The sequence below is a fragment of the Glycine soja genome, chromosome 4, assembly GCF_004193775.1.
Source record: "Glycine soja cultivar W05 chromosome 4, ASM419377v2, whole genome shotgun sequence".
Lineage (NCBI taxonomy): Eukaryota > Viridiplantae > Streptophyta > Magnoliopsida > Fabales > Fabaceae > Glycine > Glycine soja.
The window spans coordinates 47030655-47053745 of record NC_041005.1 but is presented as its reverse complement, the minus strand read 5'-3'; the positions used below and the strand labels follow the sequence as shown (position 1 = coordinate 47053745).

The 23091-nt window shown below is 31.6% G+C and overlaps 2 protein-coding genes across 14 annotated transcripts; both read right to left on the bottom strand.

The window, feature by feature from the left end:
- Positions 1 to 2465: 2465 nt before the first annotated feature.
- On the bottom strand, positions 2466 to 11143 carry LOC114409992 (protein BONZAI 1-like). 8 transcript variants are annotated; one of them, XM_028373704.1, is made up of 17 exons: positions 10764 to 11125; positions 10563 to 10610; positions 9503 to 9651; positions 9352 to 9400; positions 7938 to 7994; positions 7443 to 7628; positions 7226 to 7360; positions 6878 to 6939; positions 6677 to 6779; positions 6483 to 6597; positions 4533 to 4664; positions 4254 to 4330; positions 4035 to 4172; positions 3789 to 3953; positions 3366 to 3479; positions 3131 to 3227; positions 2466 to 2952 (listed from the first exon to the last, which is right to left on the bottom strand). In XM_028373704.1, exons 1-17 carry the CDS (start codon positions 10911 to 10913, stop codon positions 2861 to 2863), a joined length of 1869 nt encoding a protein of 622 aa, XP_028229505.1. In that variant the 5' UTR covers positions 10914 to 11125; the 3' UTR covers positions 2466 to 2860. The 8 variants fall into 8 exon arrangements, 6 of the variants coding, with proteins under 6 accessions (XP_028229505.1, XP_028229506.1, XP_028229507.1 ...); XM_028373705.1 differs by having other exon boundaries at positions 4533 to 4661; XM_028373706.1 differs by lacking the exon at positions 3366 to 3479 and having other exon boundaries at positions 10764 to 11134.
- An 8362-nt stretch (positions 11144 to 19505) lies between these two features.
- On the bottom strand, positions 19506 to 22696 carry LOC114409995. Of its 6 annotated transcripts, none has more exons than XM_028373714.1 (5): positions 22601 to 22696; positions 21807 to 22140; positions 21062 to 21181; positions 20009 to 20922; positions 19506 to 19925 (listed from the first exon to the last, which is right to left on the bottom strand). In XM_028373714.1, the coding sequence occupies exons 2-5, from the start codon at positions 22131 to 22133 to the stop codon at positions 19919 to 19921; spliced, it is 1368 nt and encodes a 455-aa protein (XP_028229515.1). In that variant the 5' UTR covers positions 22134 to 22140; positions 22601 to 22696; the 3' UTR covers positions 19506 to 19918. The 6 variants fall into 6 exon arrangements, with proteins under 6 accessions (XP_028229515.1, XP_028229516.1, XP_028229518.1 ...); XM_028373715.1 differs by having other exon boundaries at positions 19506 to 19922; XM_028373717.1 differs by having other exon boundaries at positions 19506 to 19764.
- Positions 22697 to 23091: the final 395 nt, after the last annotated feature.

Sequence of the window (23091 nt, the reverse complement as noted above, 5' to 3'; positions counted from 1 at the left end):
CTGTTGTGTCTATACCAATCCCTTATTCAGTGCTAACATACACTTCTGTTGTTTGTCTTTTAATACTTTCTGTTTCATTCATTCCATTAGTTATCCCACTGATCTTTCCAGGAGACCAAGAATTCACTCAGTGTTACATTGGTATCACCAGAATTTGTGTCCTGGAGCAGCTGCATGATAGCTATAAAAGAACCCTTTTGTAATTGCATTGTTGTCTAGAAAGTGAAATTACTATAAAATTAACGTTATTTCATGAGTTCTTATCATGTTGGACAAGTTAATTAGTTGTAGATGATAGTATATAAATAGTTAGCCTTAGCCTTTCTTCAGTGCTTCATATCGATGCCAAATTAATTTGCATTACAGTTTGAGTAATTCTGATCATATTATCTCTTATGAGATAAATATCAAACTTTGGAATTTACGTTAATCAAACGAGTGTGCGTATGCACAATTTACATACTAGTTTTAAAAATAAATCAAGTCCCTCGTTAAGGATATGAGTTTTTTCAAACCAGGTCATTGTATTCGCAAACAAAAGAAATTTATTCATCAAGAACGTCAGGACAAATCAAGAAATACATATTTATGCTATGAATAGAAAATCCCCGAAAAAATTCCGCCGTCATTACAACCAAAACTCTCTCACCTAACTGACCTAAGTAATAAGACTACTTTACATATAATTTGATTAATTTCTCCTAACGAAATAAGACACGTAAAGCTTTGTCTCAAACCCAATCACTACTCATCATAAAAAAAATATAAAAAAAAAAAAAATCACTACCGCGCCAACCTGCTTCAACCAAAAGTAGCAGTTAAAGTATTTTTGTTGATCATTTTAAAAAATATAATTTCAAATTCTCTTACAAATTTTAGTTAAAAATCTTATTGATTACTATTAAATTAAGAAAATATTGAGTATTGTTATATTTTTAAAATTTTAAATATATTTATATTTTATTGAATATTTTTTTTGTTAAAAAATAGAGTTTTAGAATATCTTAAGAAAATATAACATCATTCATTTTGTTACGTAACAACAAAGCCAAATACATACATCTTAGTCAAGCCACGTTTACTATATAAACCAGATTACGACTTTTTAATTTCAAAGGTTGGATTTTAAATCATTCAAAAAGCTTTTTTATATCTAATATGGCAACTTATTTAAATTTCAGTAAATCATAATAGCATATATTGAATTTTTCAAAATCCTTAATCTACTCATTTACATATAAGTTTATACATTAATTTATTTAGAAGTAATATTTTAAAATATTTAAAATGTCTTATTATATACTAGGATTTTAAATAGACTTTAAAAATAAATTTAAGTTTAAAAGTCCGAATTACACCTTAATAGAATCTTTATTAGGTGAATTAAAAAAGTCAGACTTGTCAAGTCTAAAATTTTGAAAATAAACCAACAACCTCAAATATTATAAAGTTCAACTGTACTTTCTTAAATTATAAAATTAAGCATGCTCATCAAAGTCAACATGATATTTTTGTATTATTTCTGTCCTCTAAATTCTTAAATTATAAAATTGTGCATGTTCTTTAAAGTCAACATGATATTTTGTATTAGTTCCGTCCTCTAAATTAATAATCAATTTTCAAAAATTCTATATACGATTTATTTTCTATAACTTTACGAGTATTATGTTTAATGATACATTTTTCTTATTTACATATTATTTTAAATAATATACTAACGATTTATACGGTAAAATACAGCTAACTTCGTGTATAAAGAGAAATAGGCACAAAAATGAATTGTATATTTTTTTTAAATTGTGAATTTCTCCTGCTTTCTTCTCTATCCTTTAAAAAAGTGTGCCTCCAATTTCACATATTTAAATAAATGATTTAAACTAAGCCCGAGGCAAATGTGGAAAAAAAAAACACTAATCAAAGTCTCGTGCATTTAATAACAACAAAAAGAAAGCCTTATCACATTAGAAATTATACTTGTTTATAATCTATTACTAAAACGTATCATGTGGTGCTGATGTTACAGTTTTACTTCTCTTTAATGCTCTTTCTTACTTGCTTTTCTTTTAAATTGATATGTTGGATTCTTTTTTTTTTCTTGTAAAAAAAATACAACGGTGGTGGGGAAGAAATATGAACTTATAACCTCCTTAAATTACCCAAATCTCTTACCGAACCCAATACTACTTGCTTATATGTTAGACTTGTATACTTTTCAATCTGTTTTTTTGAGGACGTATATCATAACTATCAAATAAAGTGATTCTTCAAAAGAGAGGGGAAATCCCGAGATAGATATGCTATTTAACATTCATTATATCAAACTAATTTCCAATTTTCAAATTCCGTCTTATTCATTTTCCTTTAAAATGAGCCTTAACAGCCATAAGACAAAATGGGTATAATGATTAATGAACTAAAAAAATAATAGACTTCAGCGGTGCTGAAGTTCTTTTTGGATACATATGTAATGCTATCTAAAGACATCCCCAAATTATTGGATCTCCATTAAAATCATATCATAAAGTGTAGACATAAGGACTAAGATTTGTCCTCATTTGGAAGAAATCATTGATTTCAATCTGTAGTGTTACTATTTTCAGACAAACCAAAACCAATCATCTAGGAAAACCCAAAAGGACACGTGCACAAAAAAGAAAAGGAAATGTCAATCATAAGGCTCCATCAAACATATCCTTTGGATAAGACAGCTCGAGGGCGAACCTTTCATGAGCCGTTTATTAGCACAAAGCAACAGTTCCTCAGCTCTTTAGCCGAATTCGTTGATTGAAACACTGAAAAGGACCTCCAAATTGCACAATGACCAATGGAATAGAAAACTTTATGTACAGTTTTTACATGTCTAGAGGTTCGGCTGGATATTTCTGCTCCTCACGTAAGTTAAAAATTGAGCCGGTAATTCTGCTAGAAATGCTTGAACAACTGAAAGTCCACCTGCAAGAGAAAGAAGTTTGCAAGTATTTGATATGTTAGGCATCATTCGCCAAAACCTCATTCTCTCAAAGAAGTACTCAGTTTTTCTTTCTTGGTACAACGATGGTAATGTGATTTCATGCAAAGTGCTGAAATCCTCATCACTATCTCAATTCTAATATTTTAAATTGATACTTACTTTGAACCTCCCGAAATGGAATAAATTGGACTATATCACGTGAAGCAACGCGTCCATATGAACTTTCTAGCCTCTCTCCCTTGTCTGCATCCAAAACCTAAGAGACAAGAAATTGGACGACAAAATTACAAAAGGCCTTATGGGGCAGTATACCAGTCACACGCACAGCTCATCGCCTTAGACAGCTAATAATCACAAGTCTACGTGCAAACAGTATACCAGTTGGATTTATTACCTCCATTTCTTTGAAATCAGCTCCTCCTACCCCAACAATAAGGATTGACAATGGCAGGTCAGATGCTTTGACAATAGCATCTTTTGTTTCTTGGAGATCTGTCACTACTCCATCCTTTTGGGCATACCAATTAAAACTCAGCAGCAGTGCAAAAACAAGGGGATTGAAAACTCTTTATAAAATTCTTAGGAGTCAGAAGGATAGGTGATTTTTTGTTACATGTAAGACAAAATACACCATGCTTACTATGCATAGTATGAAATTATGGATGCATTAAGGCAAACTACAGAGAAACATAAATGACAAACAACCAAAGAACCATTTAGCTACAATAAACTTATGAACTACGTTTAATGAGGCAAAATTACAATTTACTTTCAGAGCTAAATATGATATCGAACATTGCTAAATATGTCAACTTACTGTGATTATTAATAAAACAAAGTACTTTCTTCCACCATTTGCTACAGATTGGCTGGCAATCAGTGCAGCAGTGCTTATGACCGGTCCAAAAAGTGTAGGTCCTGCAAGAGATACATTAAGCAGGGCACTTGTGTAAGCCATCAGAATTCCTTGGATCCCTTCCACCTACAACAGACAGCAACTTCTAACTAATAAAGAACTGTTTCAATATGACAATATGAGCTAGATCAGGCATAGCAGTTCTACTTCACAGTAATGACTACTTCCGTTCAAGTTGAAACAATGGCAAACAGGACCATCAATTGGTCGTGCTCCAAATCCCCAAGTAGGAAATCGTTTGTCTGAATCATACAACTGTAACACTTCCCCAACCTCGACAATTGCCTAGAGAAAGCATTCATAGCACATCAACTATGGATCAATAGCAAATAAAGTTTTGAATTTACACCAAGAATCATTTCTCACCCTCTGGTATGCATTTGGTCGTCCTGAAGGATCAATATAATGCAAAGAATCTGGAAGGCGTGGATTTCCATTTGAAGCTGGTAAACAAGAGAAGGGTAACCATAAGAATGTATATCTTCCCCGTCATCCCATGTATAACCAGAAGCATGTTAGATCAAAGTGTAACATGAACTCTTGAGTTTATATTAAGTGTATCTTCTTTTATCTTCCTAATGAAAAGAGTGTCAGCTGTGGGGAGGAAAATAGAGAGGATAAGGAGAGGGAAGGGCAATCTCATACCAGCTGTTGAGCCTGACAACAATGGCCTTAGAGGATTAGCATTTTGTGGAACCCACAAATGGTTCCTCAAGGTAAACAGGACACATCCAGACTCCTCCACTAGTGCAGCAATTGTGAATTTATGTTGAACTTCTACCATTACAGTAAACCTCTGTCAAAAGAATGCTTTGCAAGGCTAATCCACATGATGCAAGTACTGATGATATTGGAAAAATGGAAGAGGCAAGAAATTGGAACAGATATGGCCATAAAAAGACGAGTTCTCTGGGATAGAAACTTCAATGGCAGAAAGAGGATGCTCCCAGAAATATTGGTAGATAGATCCACAACTGAAGGAACCAAAGACAGCCTGGTGCTGTCTTCACATATTCACCTACCTTCAGCTGATCCAACAAGGTGAGGAACACCAATAAATAAGAGATTGAATGCCACATGGCAGTCAGAGGTGATGGTGGAGACAAAATGGGTGCACTCAAGACACAACAGCCACAGAATTGGTGCAAATGATGTATCTGCAGAACCAGTTGGTAACCTAGAAAGGGAGTTAGAAATGAAAAAATGACAGTTTTTCCCTTAGGTAACAGTTTGAAATGTGAAAATCCTAAACCATTGCAGAAAGACAAGCATTTGACCAAGTAAACAGAGGAGGGAACCATTGCATTAATGTCCCCTATAATTTGGAGATGACGATAAGAGTTGAAGCAGATAGTTTTCTCATTATCAACGGTCAAGATTGAGCCTTGCACTTCAAGATTGACAAGCAAAACCAGGCCCAAGCAAGAGAACATTTGGATACTTCTATCCATATGAATTAGCATGATCAATATTAAGTCGAGCCAGGAGGTATAGAATCACTACCTGCAAGCTCAGCCTCTAGCAAATCAGCAGAATCACTATGTGTTGAGTCAGTCCACAGCCAAGACCTTGTCTATCTCAGTCAAGCCACTTGAAGAGCATTGGAGGAAATTATTAAAAGGGATCTTATGGTGAATAATATCCCTGAGAATTTGGTTTTTAACTGAACCTTATGATGATCTGTGATTCATGTAGCCAACCTCACCTAATGGGATAAGGTCATTGTTGTTGAAGATTATGTTCAAATGTTTGAGATATTATTGGCATTACTTCTAGAAATTCTTGAAGAACAAGCATTGAAATAGTTTATCAATGGCTTGAGCAAGACAATTGGAAGGAGGACCCATACTCATGACCCACATTAACTGTCGAAAGCCATTATCTTGGTAAGAGTGGTATGGAGAGATATAGGGTTTGAATCAGATCTTGCAATGAAACCCAATTTTGTTTAGCCAAATCGCATATTTCAGGAAGCAGTTACTAAGTCTAGCGAGTTAATTATTTTAAGTCAGGGCACTTATAGTATAATTCAACCACAATAGGTTCAAGCCAAATGGGAAATACCTACTCGAATCAAACCCAATTAGGCAAACAATCTTCTGCTACAAATTAGAATAACAACAAGGGTGGAAATAACCAAACAAGGACCCAATTCAAAAACAAAGGCATTCGACATTTGCCATACCAAGATCCAAGAGTATGTTCATAGAAGGGAAGGACACTGCTTCCAATGAGGCCAACCATTTGGTCCTCTCCATATATATCCTGAGAGAAATATTTTTTCATATTTTGGGACATGGTGACAGAAATGGAATACTAGGAGAAATTGACAATGTAGATTTGGTGAAGCCTTTGATGTCAACTGATTCAATTAGTGAAGCCTTTGGTGAAGCCTTTAATCAATTGGTGTTTTATCATAATCTGGAATAGGATGTACAATTTTCGGCAATTAATAACACAAGACTCAACAAGTGAGCACAAATTCCAAAATTACAAATACAATAATCATAATATTAACGTGTCATTCTCCGTCGCTTGATCTTTATATTTATACCCAGAGACCAGTACAAGAAGTTTGAGGATATTGTTCTATACCTGTAAAGTCAACAGCCACCATGAAATTCAATTCAAATCCCCCCGCCAAGTAATCCAAGAAAGTATATTGGACACTTTCAGTAAATTTTTCCACAAATAGTTGGCTCTTCAACACCTGTATTATAGTCACATAAGCTTTTAGGGAAAGACGGGAATTCATGATAGAAATTAATTTAATAAAAATATAATAAGACCTTGTTATCATGGTTTTGTCCATCAGCAGAAGGCAAAAATAAATTTTCTCCTTGGCCATTATTATGAATGTTCTCCAACTCCACCAAAGATCTCTGCACTTTTCTGATAACTCAAGAATAAACAACCCTATATGTATTTCAGCATAGACGTAGACATAATGGAAACATAGACAGATACATGAAAAAGGAACTGCTGTTTACCCCATTAAATCATGTTTTCCATTGCTATTAAAGTTATAGCACTCTATTATCAAAGGACTGTCCTGTACATTATAAAAATGACAAATTAGATAGCTTCAATTCAACTATATGTAGAACATCAGATCAAAATGAATTTTTTTAGTTAGGATCCTTGTAATTATAGGCATATCTTATTAGAATCTGATTTATAAGCATATCATATCATATCATGTATATAGGAATAAAATCTCTAATAATTTTTTGTATTTATGGCAATTAGCCTATAAAAAATGGGCTCTGTTGTTTAGTTTATACACACGGTTTCATCATCTACTGAATCTATTTTTCTCTGTTTCAACAGTTATATACCTTGCTTCCCACTTGTTGAATATTCACAAACACCGATTTCCATATTGGGTTGAGATCATTCCTTATAACTTCTGTTTTGCAAATTGGAATTTGGGCACCAGCCTCCACAACTTTTGATATCAATAAAAAGGGGTCCTGCAAGACAAACATAAACATGTCTTATAGCAGAGCTGGCACTCTTCATAATGTGAAAATGAAAAAGAAAATAGGTACTTACAGTTCTTGAGAAGAGATACTTGTATTCCAAATCTGAACACCTGAATACCATCTCTATTGCAGTCTTTGAGCTAATACATTCCTCACCATGCACCATGAGTTTCCCACAGTTTTTGGAAAGGGTAGATCCGACAGAATCTTCTGTGTATAGATCTATAGTCAATGACTTATCAGGTTGTGTGATTATCTGCAGAAGCCACTTTGTTAACATTGGGTATAATTATTGGGATATAATTTTAATTGCAGTAATGCCAAGGGAAGCATAATTTGAGTAAGCATTTCTTTCTTGGTTTAAAAAACTTTTAATATGCTTGGCAGTTACCAAATGAACTATAACTTTATATCTTAACACATCTTCAAGCATCATATATTAGATAATTACATTGTGAGATAGTTAGGAGGACTGGATTATAAAGATCCAGTTTCATTTGTAGTGCAATGAATTTCTTTCCATTGTCAGATTTATGTCGACATAAAATTTTACATTCTCTGTTACCTGAGATAGTGCACAGGTTGCCTCGCCAAGAAATTGCTGTTCATCTAGATCAAGCATCTGCACAAATCAACCAAATAGTTATAATCTGGACCTTTTTATGTTGATATTCTCTCTGAACATGTTATACATCTAATTAACAAGAAGACAAGATGGCCAACATGGAAAACAAATATTTTGTTATGGAAAGAGTTGGGAGCATTGCCCAACCTTATGAGGAGTTGTGCAGAATCTAAGTCATTCAGAAAAAAAATATAAGCTGGGTCAAGTTGTTATCTAGTGGTCCACAAGAAGGCTGTAAGGAAACCATTTATGCAAATAATAGTACCAAAATTGTCAAATATATGCTCCAAAGGTCCATGTTTATCAAGTACACTGTTTTATTTTTCACCGAACAGGCTACAATTACTTTTCAAATTTAAAATATCCACACAGAAATTTAAGAATATAACCTGAAAATTATCTTCACTCCAAAAAGAAGGAAAGAAGCCAATGCAATGGTCTAGAAGGTAAATATAATCACATGGAACACTAACTTCAACATGCAACACAAATATATAAAGACTTGAAATGTTGTAAGTAAAGAGATCAATATACAATAGGATGTTGGAAAAAAACATACGGCATGAGATTGAAATAGAGTTACTTTTCATGCAATACAATTAAATAGAAAAATGCAATTTAAACACCCCAACTTAACCATTTTTCAAGAATAATATTTGATAAGTTCATATTGTCAAAATATATTGGTAACATTATTATAACTTGAAGAACTGCAGAAAACAGTAAACTATTTAACAATAATAATGTAATACAAACACTTTCTAACCCTGATATTCTTTTATATGAACTCCTAAACCTCAGATTATCATATCCAAGAGATAATTCTCAAATCCAAGAGACAATGCTCAAAAAGAAGGATTGTTATTCCTATAATGGTTACATCTACACTGCTAAGTAAGATAAGTGATCATTAATTTATCACACAGCTAGTTGGTACTTGTATATTTTCCCTCCTCACGTATCTTAATGAAAATTACAAGATACTCAGAAGTCAAAATCATTGGCACACATTTCTCAGTAAAATCTAGAAAATTGGGGAAAAAAGTATCTAAGCTTTCTGATTTTCTATAAATTTGTATTTGAAAGGAAAATAAAAAATTGTACAGAAAGTATGAATAATCAATAAAACAAGATAGATAGCATTACTAGTACAAAAGCATTGACAGAAAAAATTGTCATTCAGGTACAAACTAATAACCACTGTATGCATAAATTTGTTAACAGTTTAACATTTATAAAATTCTCAAAAATAAGAAATGGTAGACTAGAATTTAATTTGATGAGGAAATTATATATTGGAACTACACCTGACTGAAAAAAGAACCGAGCATACAAGCCATTGTAAACACTATACCTTTATATCTACATTGTGAAACTGAGTATCAACATCATACACACGAAACCTGTGATGAAAGAATTTTTACAGAAAAGATTTTGGTAAAAATAAAAATAAAAAAATGCTCATCTGCCTTGTTTGAAGTATAAAAGATCAGATTCAAACTTACACTAAAACCTGAACAACCTCAAAATGATAAATGAGGGTGTGTTTAGTAATCCATCTTGGACTTGATGAATTCAGAACTACTTCCGTGCGGCAAAGCTCCTCAAGTGCTCCATTTTTTCCTCTTGCATAAAGAACCATCATTGGATTACTCTACATCAAAGAAAGTTAGATATAAAACATCCTAACTTTTTTCTCATAGAAGCAAGATTCATTTGACTGAATGATGAGAATATTAGCTATTAAAAGCATTATTTTATTCAAAAGAGTGGCAATCTTATATCCAAAGGGACACTTCAAGTTAAGAGAACCTTGACTTAAATCGCAAAAAAAAAAATAATCATTATGTAGATACAAGTGCCCAATTGGTCCATGTGGTTTATTTGCTCAACTATGTTAATGCGGTCTATTTCTGATATTCCTTGATCTCTTATGTCAATGTAAGGATCTAGCATAGTCTAAAACATGATGGCAGCTAAGCAAGCTATTATTCAGAAGTTTTACATTATCTGTTTCATTTTTTTTTTGCACTAAGACATTATTTTATGAAATAAATCATTTGTCTGTATATTAAATAACAATTAGGAAATGAATTGTTATGCTTTCTTCTTTTACTTAAGAAACTCTGTTTGCACTTGGCCAGGATTAGTGTAGGACTATAGGTATTTTCTTTTGTTCGTGTATTTCACTTTTCAGTGCTTGGTGAAAAACTTCTTATCAGAGATTTTAGTCGATGAATTCATGACCCCAGGTTACATGCTCCTGAATTCTAGAAGTAAAATACAACTAGCACTGATTGAAATGATCATAAGTTTCCCTAATATTTTTTTTCTTCCTAAATTTGCATTCTGGTAGTTTGCCAAAGAGAAGAAACCAATACAAGCAATAATTGAGCTGGTACAAAACAGAGATTAATCACTAATCAGATAATTAACCAAAAGTTCTATTCGAATTTCGAACCAAACAGAACTGAAACAAGTTTATCTATAAATAACTAAATTAAATAGGTAGGATAGGACGCAAGAGTTTTAGATTCATGAAAAGTTTAACCGACAGAAACGAACCTTGAAGAGCACATCACGATCACGCAAGCCAGAAGCGGAAAACGATAACTGCAGCACAACAAGAGGCAACTGTAATGTAAAAGCTTTTTCCACAAAAACCAGGCACGAACGAAGTTGAAGATCGATCAATGAAAGCGAGTGAGAAGGTGCAAAAAAAAAACACACTGAGAAACTCGTTAAGAAGCAGAGGAAGAAAAGAACCTCGATCTGAGAGAAGAGGCCGTGGTGGCCGCGGGACCTGAGGAAGTTCTCGACAGCGTCGATTGGAGCGGCGGCCAGATTGAGAAAATCGGCGGCGATGCCGCCGATGGCGGCGCGGCCTGCGGCGACTTCGGATAAGCGGTTTCCCATGGAAAAAAATGCGCGCCAAGTGTAGTGTGTGTTAGTGGCTTGACCTCAGTCTTTGCGTCAACCTCACAGCGAAGTGAAAAGAAAAGAAACAGAAAACTGAAAGGAAAAAAAGTAGGAAACCTGATACGAAAGTACCCAATTATATGTTTTAACTTGATTGCAATTTGCCAAATTTTCATGTTACTTTTCCTGGTTGGTTCATACACTCGTGCTCATTGGTCATTTGCTACTCTTTGGAAGAAACGGGTCTTGCCTCTACTTTCATGAAACATATTTTTTTAGACTTAAATACGTTGTTAATGCATGTAATATATTTCTTTTTTGCTTACTAATTAAAAAAACATTTGACTACCATTAAAAAAATTTACTTTTTGATACTTATGGTTAGTTTAAGTGTTTGTTAAGTGATAATATGTGACTTTATAAATTTATTATGTTATTATTTAATAAATCAAGAGTAAAGATAAATATTAAAATTAAAAATTTAAAAATATCATATAATATATATATATATATATATATGAATTTTTTATTTATCTTCAAATACAATTAGTAAGAGATTTATAGCAATTTTTATGTATGTTTAACTAACTATTTAGACTCTCCAAATAATAAATATAAATAATTTACTCTTGTAATATAATATATATACAATTATGCCTCTTTTATTTTATCATGTTGGTGGATCATTAATAATCTATATATTTATACATATAATTACGTTGAAATATATTTTAAATGAAAATATTTTTGGAATTTTTTTTGTAACTGTCTTTTTTATCAATAATCTTTGTTTAAGTAATGAAAGAGGTTTACAATAAATTATATAACTTATATGTTTTTCTCCGCTCATTGAGTTACACTCCCTTCCCTTAGCTGTGATTGTGTCATTGAATTCAATGAGTGAGATTTTTATTTTATTTTTATCTTTCTTTCCTGTTTGAATTAAAAACTCCCTATCAAGAAAAACAAAAGAAGGTAATTAATAAGAAAAATATATACACCAAGCAGTAAGCGCTAATTTTGCATGCATATTATAAGGTCATTGTTCTGGTGTGAAGTACTTCATTGGTGGTTCACTATACACCATTATTCTTAGCTCTCAGATCGATCAGGGTGCAAATTAAGTTTTATTATATACCCTCCCATATTATGATTTTTCCATTTTTCATCTTCTTTGTAATCCTCTCTCCCTTCCTACAACCTCCAATGGAATCTCCAAGTACCGTTCACACTTTCACTTTCTCTCTCGGTGAAAATCAAAACTCAATTCTTATCCTTTGCATTGATTGATCTAAGACTAAGGGAGAGGATTTCAGAGAAGATGAAGATGAGAAATGTTATAATATGGAAGAGTATATATATAATAAAACTTTGCATTGATTGATATACTTATTCAACGTGTCATAATATACTTAATTGTTACTTGATTCACTCTTAAGGGTTTTTAAGAAAATAGTTGAATCCTCTAAAACAAAAAAGTAGGTTAAATTGCTCAATTAATCTTAAATTATTTTAAAAAATTAACCTAAATTGTTTTTTTATTTGGTACCTAAACTAACAAAATAAATCCCTAAGGTTAGTTTTTGCAGTAAAAAAAACAGCTTGAAAGTTGGAACTGCATGAAAATATGATAATTCGTGACAGTTTTATAAACTCTTTAAACGATAAAAAAAAAAAATGCCCTGTTAAAATATGAAGTTTTTATCGTTGAAAATTTACTTTACTACTTGGAAAATAACATTAATCTATTTTATCAGTTTCTTTAAAATGTTTTATAGTAAATCAATAAGGTTGAATAAGAAAAATTTCAAACATTCCTACCAGAATGTAAGATTCTCACCTCTTTACATGAAAATATAAAAATGAAAAAACATATATAATATGGATTCTTGGAAATAAAGTATGCTTAAAAAAATTAATTACTTTTTAACAAATATAAGAAAATATATTTCTATCTCCTCCCCATTTTTGAAAATCTTATAAGATTTTATAAAATAAATGTCCTTAAATAAATGAGTAAGTGTAAGTGTGGAAAAAAAAAGAGTAACATTTTATAAATGTGAACTATTTTTTATCAATATAGTCCAACTGCTAGTATATTTAGATATCGTTTAAAATCATAATAACTATTTTAAAATCATGGTGTGATCATAATTTTTTTGAAAAATAATTATATATTACTTTACATTTAATATGATTTCATAATTAATTTTGATTTTGACTCAGGTCACCCCATCCCAAACAAGTTGGAAAATGAGAATTGAGGTATTCTTTTGGTCTCTACTGCCGCCAAAAGTGGCCAACCAGACACGAGTTATATCATATGATCAACTTTAAAAGGGGCAACAGACATGATGGGTGCAACGTTGGAGCATGCTTTACGCTCAAATGCTTGACGTGCTTATTTTAACTACCTAAAAGTACAACAGGACCCATTATTCGTACCTAATTGTTTTCCTTCATCAAGTGTAGCCTCTTTACCTCACTATTTTGCTTAGTGTTATTTGTTGTTTAAATTTAGGTATCGGTATAATATTATGGGAAATTGAGAGCAAATATGCTCTAAATAACTGTGTCTGCATGGCGAAATATTCAAAAATTGTCATAGTTATGATTATGGGCGTCAATTTAAGGGTCAGTTTGTTACATAATTACAAAAATTGTTCTGCTGTAAAATAATTTACTGATTATTTTTTACAGATTTTTCAGAAAAATCAATATGTTACAACTTTCAAATTTACACACTTTTATTAATAATAAATATCAATTTTACTTTTTTCTACTTATTATATGATATTTTTGTAGTTACAAATAATGTTGAAATCAAAATATTAAGTATTTTATTTTGTAGTTATTGATTATCTATAAAAATGATAATTTTGATAATGTATTTTTGTATACATTTTCTAATTTGCAAACATTTTATTAATTGAAAACTGGATAATGTTTACTTTTAGTAAATATTTCTGTTAAGATTTCATTTTATAAATAAATTTAAAAATATAAATGTTTACATATAATTAAAGTGGAATCATTTCATCCAAACAATGAATTTAAAATACAATAAAATTAAATGATTTTATCCTAACAAAAATTTTAAAGTGAAAGAAATTTAATTAAAGCATTTAATTCTTACACATTTCAGATTTTAAATGAATATATATCAAGTTTTTTATCCTAAAAACATGGGAATATCTTCCAATCAATGAGAACCTGAAAATAGCAGGGGGAGTGGGGTTGAAACTCCCCATATACACAAAGGAATGTCAACATAATGCAAATACATATATTATAAAAATTCAAACTACTCCTAATATTTCACTTTCACACTAATAATGCAGAAAATATATTATAAAATTTACTTAAAAATTAAATTGGTTTCTAAATTCTCCAACCAAACACTAGAAAGGAACATATGTGAAAGGCTCTCCATCGTGCACTTCAAAGATGTCTTTGGTGGGTCTCATCCTTCCTTGCAATTGTTTACCTTGGCTCTTCCCAAATAACTACCATGCCTCGATCGTCTATTGTTTTCACTCTTATTTTCTTTCCTAACCATTATAATTGGTCCTCCAAATTTACTCTCTTGGGACGAAACTAGTAGGTGAAGGAGAATATGGGATATCAAGTAGTCTCATTGTATATTGTATAAGAAATATATTTCATTGCTTAAAATATACACCCATTAAACGCATTGCTTAAAATATATTCATATTGTATAAGAAATATATTTCATCGTATACCCCTCTAATTAAGGGAAGTTAATTTGACGTTAACAAAATACTTAGACAGAGATATCGATCGAATGAATTTGAAAGAAACTATACTTAGTATATTTTTCCACTACTACAAAAATCCTATTTTACATCGCACAGTCTATGTCGATCGTCTGAAACCCGTTGTTGTAGTGAACGCGGTGACATTTACGTAAATATATAACTATTTTATGTGCTGGATGTAGTGTACGACGTCGTTTGTATGAAACAACGTCTTTGTCTCGTGGGAAGGGACATTTTCGAACTCATCTACGACGGTGTCTTACTAGAGACCGTCGTTGACCTAGTAACCTACAAAGATGGTGTAACATATCCACCGTCGTAAAGCCTGTCATTTATATACCTGGGGTGTACCTCCACGAAGGTATTGTGTCACGAAACCAAAAGCCTCCGACTGTGTCCCTCTTTACCACCCTCACATTCTGCCCTTTCCTTGATATTGTCGCGTTTGCCGACCTCCAAACGTCGTCTTCGACCCACCACTGCCACGTTGCCAAAGTCGTGCCCCTTTGACTGCCACTTGCAACTGTTCGTCAAGGTAAGATGTTTTTGGTTTTTTGTTTTGTATTGCTTGAAGAAGTCATAGTATTAAGGGTTCACTTGCAATTGTTGAGTTGAAGAAGTTTTGTATTACTTTCGCATTTGGTATACGTATTTTGTGTTTAGGGTTTAGCTCCTATGCTAGGCATTGCAAGTGTAACATCTACCTGGGCTCCCATAGTTTCTTTAATCAAAGCCCATCCAACTCTTTGTGTGTGTATTTCTACTTCCTGTTATTAGTATGCTTTAAATTTGAAATTCAACAAATTTTTAAAGCCCATGCTTGGCAAAAGCCCCTTCTTCCAGTGGGAACATCCAGCGAAGCCAAGGGATGTGTTCTGCCTATGGGAACATTTGTTGATAACTTAATAAAAAAATGCTTATAAAAAAAGGAACGGAGGTAGCTATTAATATGCAATATAACGACATCGTGGTTCTTTTGTTAGACATGAATAAGAAAAAAATGTGTTGGGGGATTTAACTTTGTGTTTTCTCAGGCCTGCTCTCGCTTCTTCTGTTGGTTGCACTTCTCTTCTTGGATTTTTTTTTAGGTTATAATTTTACAAGCCTTGGTGAATAAAAAAAATAAAAGTTTACGTACTCCCTCCATTATCGAATATCAGGAAAAATAACATTAGTTTACACTAATTAAAAAAAATAGTTAACATCATATAACTTTATTAATTAAATTGAAATAGAATATCAAATAAATAAAGAATATTTTGGAAATAGTTTTATTAAATAGAGTGAAAATAATTGAAATTTATTTATATTTAAAATTAATATACAAAGTTTTTCTTATATTCAAGATTAAATGAGAGTTGTTAAATAGTTTTTTTTTTCATGTGCATTGGTGTATGGATGTTTATTATGTACTATTAATAAAATATTTAGATAAAAAAATTAATTCTATTTTATAATTATTAATTTAAATTATATCGTAATTTATACTAGTTATAATTGCTCGTACTTAAAAGTATATTTATTAATTAATATTTTTTATGTTACATTTTTAATAGAATCTGTAATCTGTAATATCTTAACCGTTTTCGTAAAAATAAGAAGAAATTGTGTCGTTAGTTGCCAGCATATGCGTGTTTCGACTTTGGAGTCATGGAACGCAATATGCAACATTACTTTTTAATTTTCAAAGCCTACAATTCTTTGAGCATTTTTTCTGGAAAAACCTTTGGGCACACCCAAAAAATTATGCAGTGTTTTGTTATGAAATTAAAGCATAAAAAGTTTGTATAAAACCAAGATACTAATCCATTTCTATCTAAAATCTATCTATAACTTTTGCAAGATAAGAAGTTATGATATGAGACTTATATTATCCATAAAAAATAAATGTCTAGTTTTTTATTTAATTATTATTATTTAATTGTGATTTATATTGAAGTTTTTTTAAATATTAAAATTATTATTTATTTATTTATTAGACACTTAATGTTATATCTATTAAAAGAAGTTTATCAATTGAAAATGTTAGAAATTTTATCTGTGATTATTATGTCAGGTAGATTAAATAATTTTGTTTTATTTAAAAAATTATACAGATTAATAACTATTTATGTTATCATTAATAACAACCTATAAAATAGTATTAACTATTGATTTTATTGTTGCTTTAAATAATTTTAATTATAAATGGATTATTAATGATTTTTGCAAAAAAAAATTACAAGAGACAATATTTAAATAATTATGAGGGGTATTTTTGTTTGTTTATCCATGGCACAAAAAATCTTAGAACTGATGTGTCAAATTATGCCCCAAAAATTTGTAATATATCATGTTATAAGAAGATTAAATGATTTTGCTTTGCTTTTAAAAAAATTATAGGAACTATTAATTATTCATATTATTGTTAATAATAACTTATAAAATAATATTAATTATTCATGTTATTGTTGCTTTAAATAATTTTGATTATTGATAAATTATTAAAGAGTTTTGCGACAAAAACTATAAGACAGACAATATTTAAATAACTATGAAGGCTTAATTTTTTTTTTCCCACCGAAGTTTTTTTTATGTCCTAATTAGCTTTCCCACACATCCTTTTTAGGTACGATTTCAAGATTATTAGCCAATAACTTCAATATACCAGCATGTGCAGTTGATTGTCTCCACATGTTCACCTAAGTGTTGTAACCATTTGTTTGAATACATTCAATGATCAAAAGTGCCGATGTACTGGAGTCTTGGAAGGATCGATTCAGTTGGAAAGTGAGGATGTCCACACTAGTTTTGTTAAAGATGATTTGATGTTTATAATCACTGTGATCTTGCTGTGACTCCATATTCCACAGAAATGAGCTTTAGTACATTGTAGATCCTTGGAATAAAAAATTGGGCTCAACAAAGGAAGTCACTGTGAATAAGACTGAGGTTCTTAATATGCTTTTGTTGATTATTAATTTTTGTTAATTACTTTCCACTTATTATATGCACTTTTTTAATTGTTTTTTACACAGATATTTGATTTGTTGAAGTACGCTTTATTCTCAAAGTCGGCTTTTAACAGATTTTTATTGCAACAAAGAATTGTCTGACTTCACAACTTTTTCTCCTTGTGATGCACTGAAGAATATGAACATTCACATAAAGCTTGGCATAAGAGAATTAGATGGTGTGCGCTACTATGTGCTCTAGGAAATGAAATTTTGATGGATTTTATTTTCAACTTCCTTATATTTCCTCTGGGAAACGTGATACGTATCTTAAGAGGGAACTATTCACATAAAGAATTTTCATTTCATAATGGGTTGTTTCGATGGTGTGATCTGAGTCTGGGTAGCTACAAGAAACTATTTGATTCTTTCTTTGTTATTTAATCTTTTTTTTCTCTTTTTTCTTTCATAAGGCTTGGAGGGGATCAGGATGTGTCAAGTTTCTTTGTTCTGCAATTGTGGGTAAGCAGAATAAGTATTTCATTGGGTCTAAAATATGTTATTTTTGTAAAAAAGAACAATTTTTTTTGGTATATTGGTTTATCTGAAACCCTTTTATTTTGTATTGAGTTCTTTCCTTCTCTGAATCCATTCTATTGCTACTCCTAAGGTAACCTTCCTTTCCGTTTTCATGACAAATATTTGAATAATTGGCTTCGTTTTCATACCTACACAGTTTTAAACTTTTGCGAAAATTTGTAACAATAATTTCTATTTTGAAAGGATGAGTATTCAACATTGATCTGGAACTTTGATGAAGAGGAATGTTATGATGTGGTCACTTTTGTATGAGCTCTATGAAGAGTTATTTGTTCTATGAACTATGGTTTACATGAAAATGCCTTTTCTCAAACCGAGCATGCATGTATATATAAGCAAATCAGTTAATTCTGGTTTATTTACACAATCAATAGTTGAATTTTTCATGGCTTTCTGTTAAGTGAAGAGACCAAACTTGCTAGAGATTTTGTTACTTGTATTGTATATATCTCTGATATTTTCTTCAGTGCCAAGCTTCATACTCACACGTCTATATATTATAACTGTATTGGTTGGAAGAATAAAACAAAAAAAGGGGCATAAAGACCAGTGACCTTGAAATATAAAGAAGAATAGAGACATACCATACGATATCCCTTGCAGTTGCAGTGAGTCAGTGACTGCATCTAAATAAGTTTTTACGGTTGTTTGGGGTTTATAAATATAACTTATATATACAGCTTGTTACTCAAAGCTCTTAGATGAATATCAATGCTGTAAACAGTGCATTTACTTCGCAAATAGTCATCTGAGTGTTTATATGTTGAATTATGGTATCTACTACTTACCTTTTTGTCTAAAATTGAATAATAATATAATAAAATTTTGAAATTTTAATCTGATCTAATAATTGGATCTGAATTGGATCAATTTTCAACTCTAATCTTACTTTATTTTTTTTTTGGAATATACTAAATAAATAATAAAATATATAATAAAAGATTATTTAAAACATTAAATATTTCATTTATCTATTATTATATAACTTATAATAATATAAATTTCTAAATATATACATTACTAAAAATAAATTTACATAACTTGACAACTAAATTATGCATCTAAACTCAAATAGTTATTAAAAATTTATCTTTAAATATATTTTTCATAAATAGGTATATAAAAATAAATGTATAAGAATAATATAAACGTGAGTGACATAAATTTGTGAAAACACACACACATATATATATATATATATATATAATTTCGATTTGGATTGAATTAGACCAATTTTTTAAATCAAATCTAATCCAACCAAATTAAAATTTTCGGTCTATTCAATTTTTTATTTTCAATTTTTTGGATCAATTTTTTCAGTTCTCAATAGATCGAATCAGTTTATAAACACCCCTACCAAAAAGGGTAATTGAACATCACTAATTAAACAGTATATATGGCGCCTTTATATACTCAGAAGGCAGCAAAATGCAATATTTAAGTGAAAAAATGATTAGGTACTAAGAGTTTGAATTTGCTGAGTTCAGGTCTATCCCATTCCAGTTTGTTGACCACTTGCCTTGTGTGGCTCCAGATCTGGGCGACAGCGGAGGCATGAGATATTGACAAAATGCCAAGCAGTAAGCACATGACCAAGTATGCTTGTTCAGCAAACAATTATAAATATAAAAATTTATAATGGAGCAATTTCTCCTCTGGAATCTTGAACATCATAGCTTCAGTCAATGAATCATCTCCTTGTTGAAGTCATGACAATTAATAAGAATCCCTATGCCAAACAAAGGATGCTGAATTAAATTAGAATGAAGTTGAAACATACCATTGCGATGAATACATGGAAGGTGCAACTTCTTGAGGAACATATGGATGATATAAAGATGACACAGTATGCAATTGCATCGTGACAGTGGCATGGCTCATATTCACCAAGGAAGATTTGGAATCAGGCTGAGGATTTTGGGCATTCTGATGTGTGTGTTGGGGATCTGGCAATAATTGAGCATAACTACTGCCTGTATTCGCCATGATGGAATAAGCATCAGGTTGCAAGTTTAGGATATTCTGGTGTGTATAGTGAGTATCCCGTGACAACTGGGGTTGACTGCTGCCTGCATTTGCCACTGGGGTATAAAACTCGTGTGATGGGTTTGGGATACTCTGATATGGATATTGAGGACCTTGCAGTGATTGAGTATGACTGCTACCCATAGCCATCAGTGAAGAATGAAATTCAGATTGGGGATGTATGATGTTATGATGTGCATCTTGAGACTCTTGCAATTGCTGAGCATGACCGCTGTTCATCAGGGAAGAATGAAATTCAGGTTGTGGGTTAAGGATAGTTTGATGTGAATATTGAGGATCTGGTAGTGGTTGAGTATGACTGCTGCCTATCCCAGGTGCATAAGTACCCTCCAGAGCAAGTGTACTTGCAGGGTAATAAAGCTGATTCGTTGAACCTTGGGATGCCACAAGCTGTGCTGCAGCTGAATAAGGCATAACATTATGAACAGGATAGGCACAACCAGTAGGCTTCCTGAGTTCATTTACATGTTTATAGTTCAACAGCCTTGGAGCTTGATTGGGTGACATCCTAGACAAAAATGCACCCTCCGAAACGGGTGGCTCTGATATCTGATGATAAACAATATTCATTGGTTTCTGTATAAAAGGACGTCCAGGTGCAATTGGCAATTCATGTAATGGGCGAAACAATTCTATTAGACTTCTTACCTGCAACATAACAATAAATTCCAAATAAAGAAATCTAGTATTCATGAGTTTCTTTCACACAAGAGGCAAAGAAGAAAAGAAAAGAAGACTGAACAATTGAAACTAAAATCACTTTGTGATTGATCAAAATGAAACATACTTGTCTAATATTGAGTTCAGGATTAAATTTGTTGGAGCCTTTCTGGTAATTATCTCGAATGGCATGTTTAAAGCAATTCACTGGCAAGGGTAAACAGTCTTTGTAAATTTTGAATTGCACCTGAACAAAATCGAAAAAATTAAAGAGGCAAATGATAAAAGAAAAATAAAGCATCAACAGATACAGTGCATTTGATGTCAGTGTAATTTTGAGTACAGCAAGTTATCAGAGACGCCTACTGGTCTCATGCCAAAAACTTAAAGCCTCAACTAACTATATGACTTGCAAAATGAATAAGCATTGACCAAAACAAGGAAAAATTAGAAAATCAATAAAAACAACCAGCATCAATAATTCCTCCATATGATTTCCAAACACACCAGAAGAACCATTCAGAACCAATTTATATTCCTCCATATGTATCCACCTCCACAAGCAAATTAAGAAATTAACACCCAGCAGGCAAGTTATACACCTCCTGAAGCATCAATAATTCTTTCAACTGGCTAAATTAAGAAATAGCCAAATTAATAGGTTAGAGAAAAAGGAAATTTTATCATAATCAGGCAATGGTAAAACTGTTAAAGAGTGGATAGTTTGGGAAGAAAATAACTCCATAGATGACATATTACATATGCATTGAAAAATAACTACTTTGTTTCTTTGTGCCATTTACAGGAAACATCATTGATGCTAACAATATTCCCTCAAAACTACCAATCATGACAGAAGATGTGATTTTTACAGCGTGGTCAGGTTTCTTTCTGTGTGCATCATCGACGATGTAAAGGTTCACCTGAGCAGGGAATTTCTGACCAAAAGCTAATGGTTCTATGTTTAGCTTCCCAGTCGAGGTTGCCATGTATATGCCATAGAGAAGCTTGACATCAGTGTCAAACAGAAAAAGGTATGTCCCAGGATTGATCTTCTCAACAACATCCTTTCTCCCAGCAGGAAGCCCGAAAACTCGGTAACAGTAGCACTCCGGTTTTGTAATTCTATTACACATGAAAATAAAGCCAGAAAGCTTCTCCTCCTGAATGTCAACATCCAACACCTCTTCACCTTCCATTGAGTCACTACATAACTTATCAGCAGATTGTGAATATTTGATTATTCAAATCACGAAATGATATGCAGTGATTGCATGCCAACAAAAGAATAAATTCATTATTTCATGATCCTAGCCGTAAAAGTAAGAGCATGATTATTCATTTATATGTGCAGGTTGGTTAAATTTGATTGTGTGTCACAGTAGAGTAAGAAAGATGCATTAGGGGTAAAGAAACCCTTATGTGAATTTCAAAATCAAACTGCAAATGTTTCAAATAAATAAAACGTAGAGAATAGAGAAGTAGGGTATGAGGAAGAACGCATATACATAACAATTACAGTGAATAAGCGAAAATAAAAATGGCATTTTTCACGCAAAGCTATGAAAGAGAGAAAATGAGAGGGGGTTGCTTAAATAAAACGGGGAAGCCAACCCAACTGAACTCAGTGAGTGTAGAGAGAATAGTAAGAATATGAATATCTTACAGTGACAGTAGTAGTAGTTACTCGCTAACCCTTCCCTTCTTCTTCTATGGGTTAAAACAAAACTTGGGTCTCATACTCGCTTCAGCTTCAAAGAGCAGTAGAAAATAGGAATGCAGTGAGTTTATAATACTTTTTTTTTATTATTCATTAAAATTCTAGTAAAAAATTATTCATTAAAAATTATAAAATTGTAATTTGTGATTGAAACTCGTCTAATAAAAAAATCTTGTGATTTAGAGTATACTAAAAAATTGCATTAAAAAATAAATTACTAACATTTCTAAGTCTTACTTTATTTTTTTTTTCTAACCTTAACGGTGCCTGTATTGTGTGATGTTCCACTAATCATGTTTCTAATGTGTGATTATTACTTGTACAGGGGAATTAAATATTATTTTCTTAGTAAATAAATTATTCTTTGACATATATAATTAGCTGGTATCCATAGAAATATGTATCACGGGAATTAATAAGAATTTAAATAAAATAGA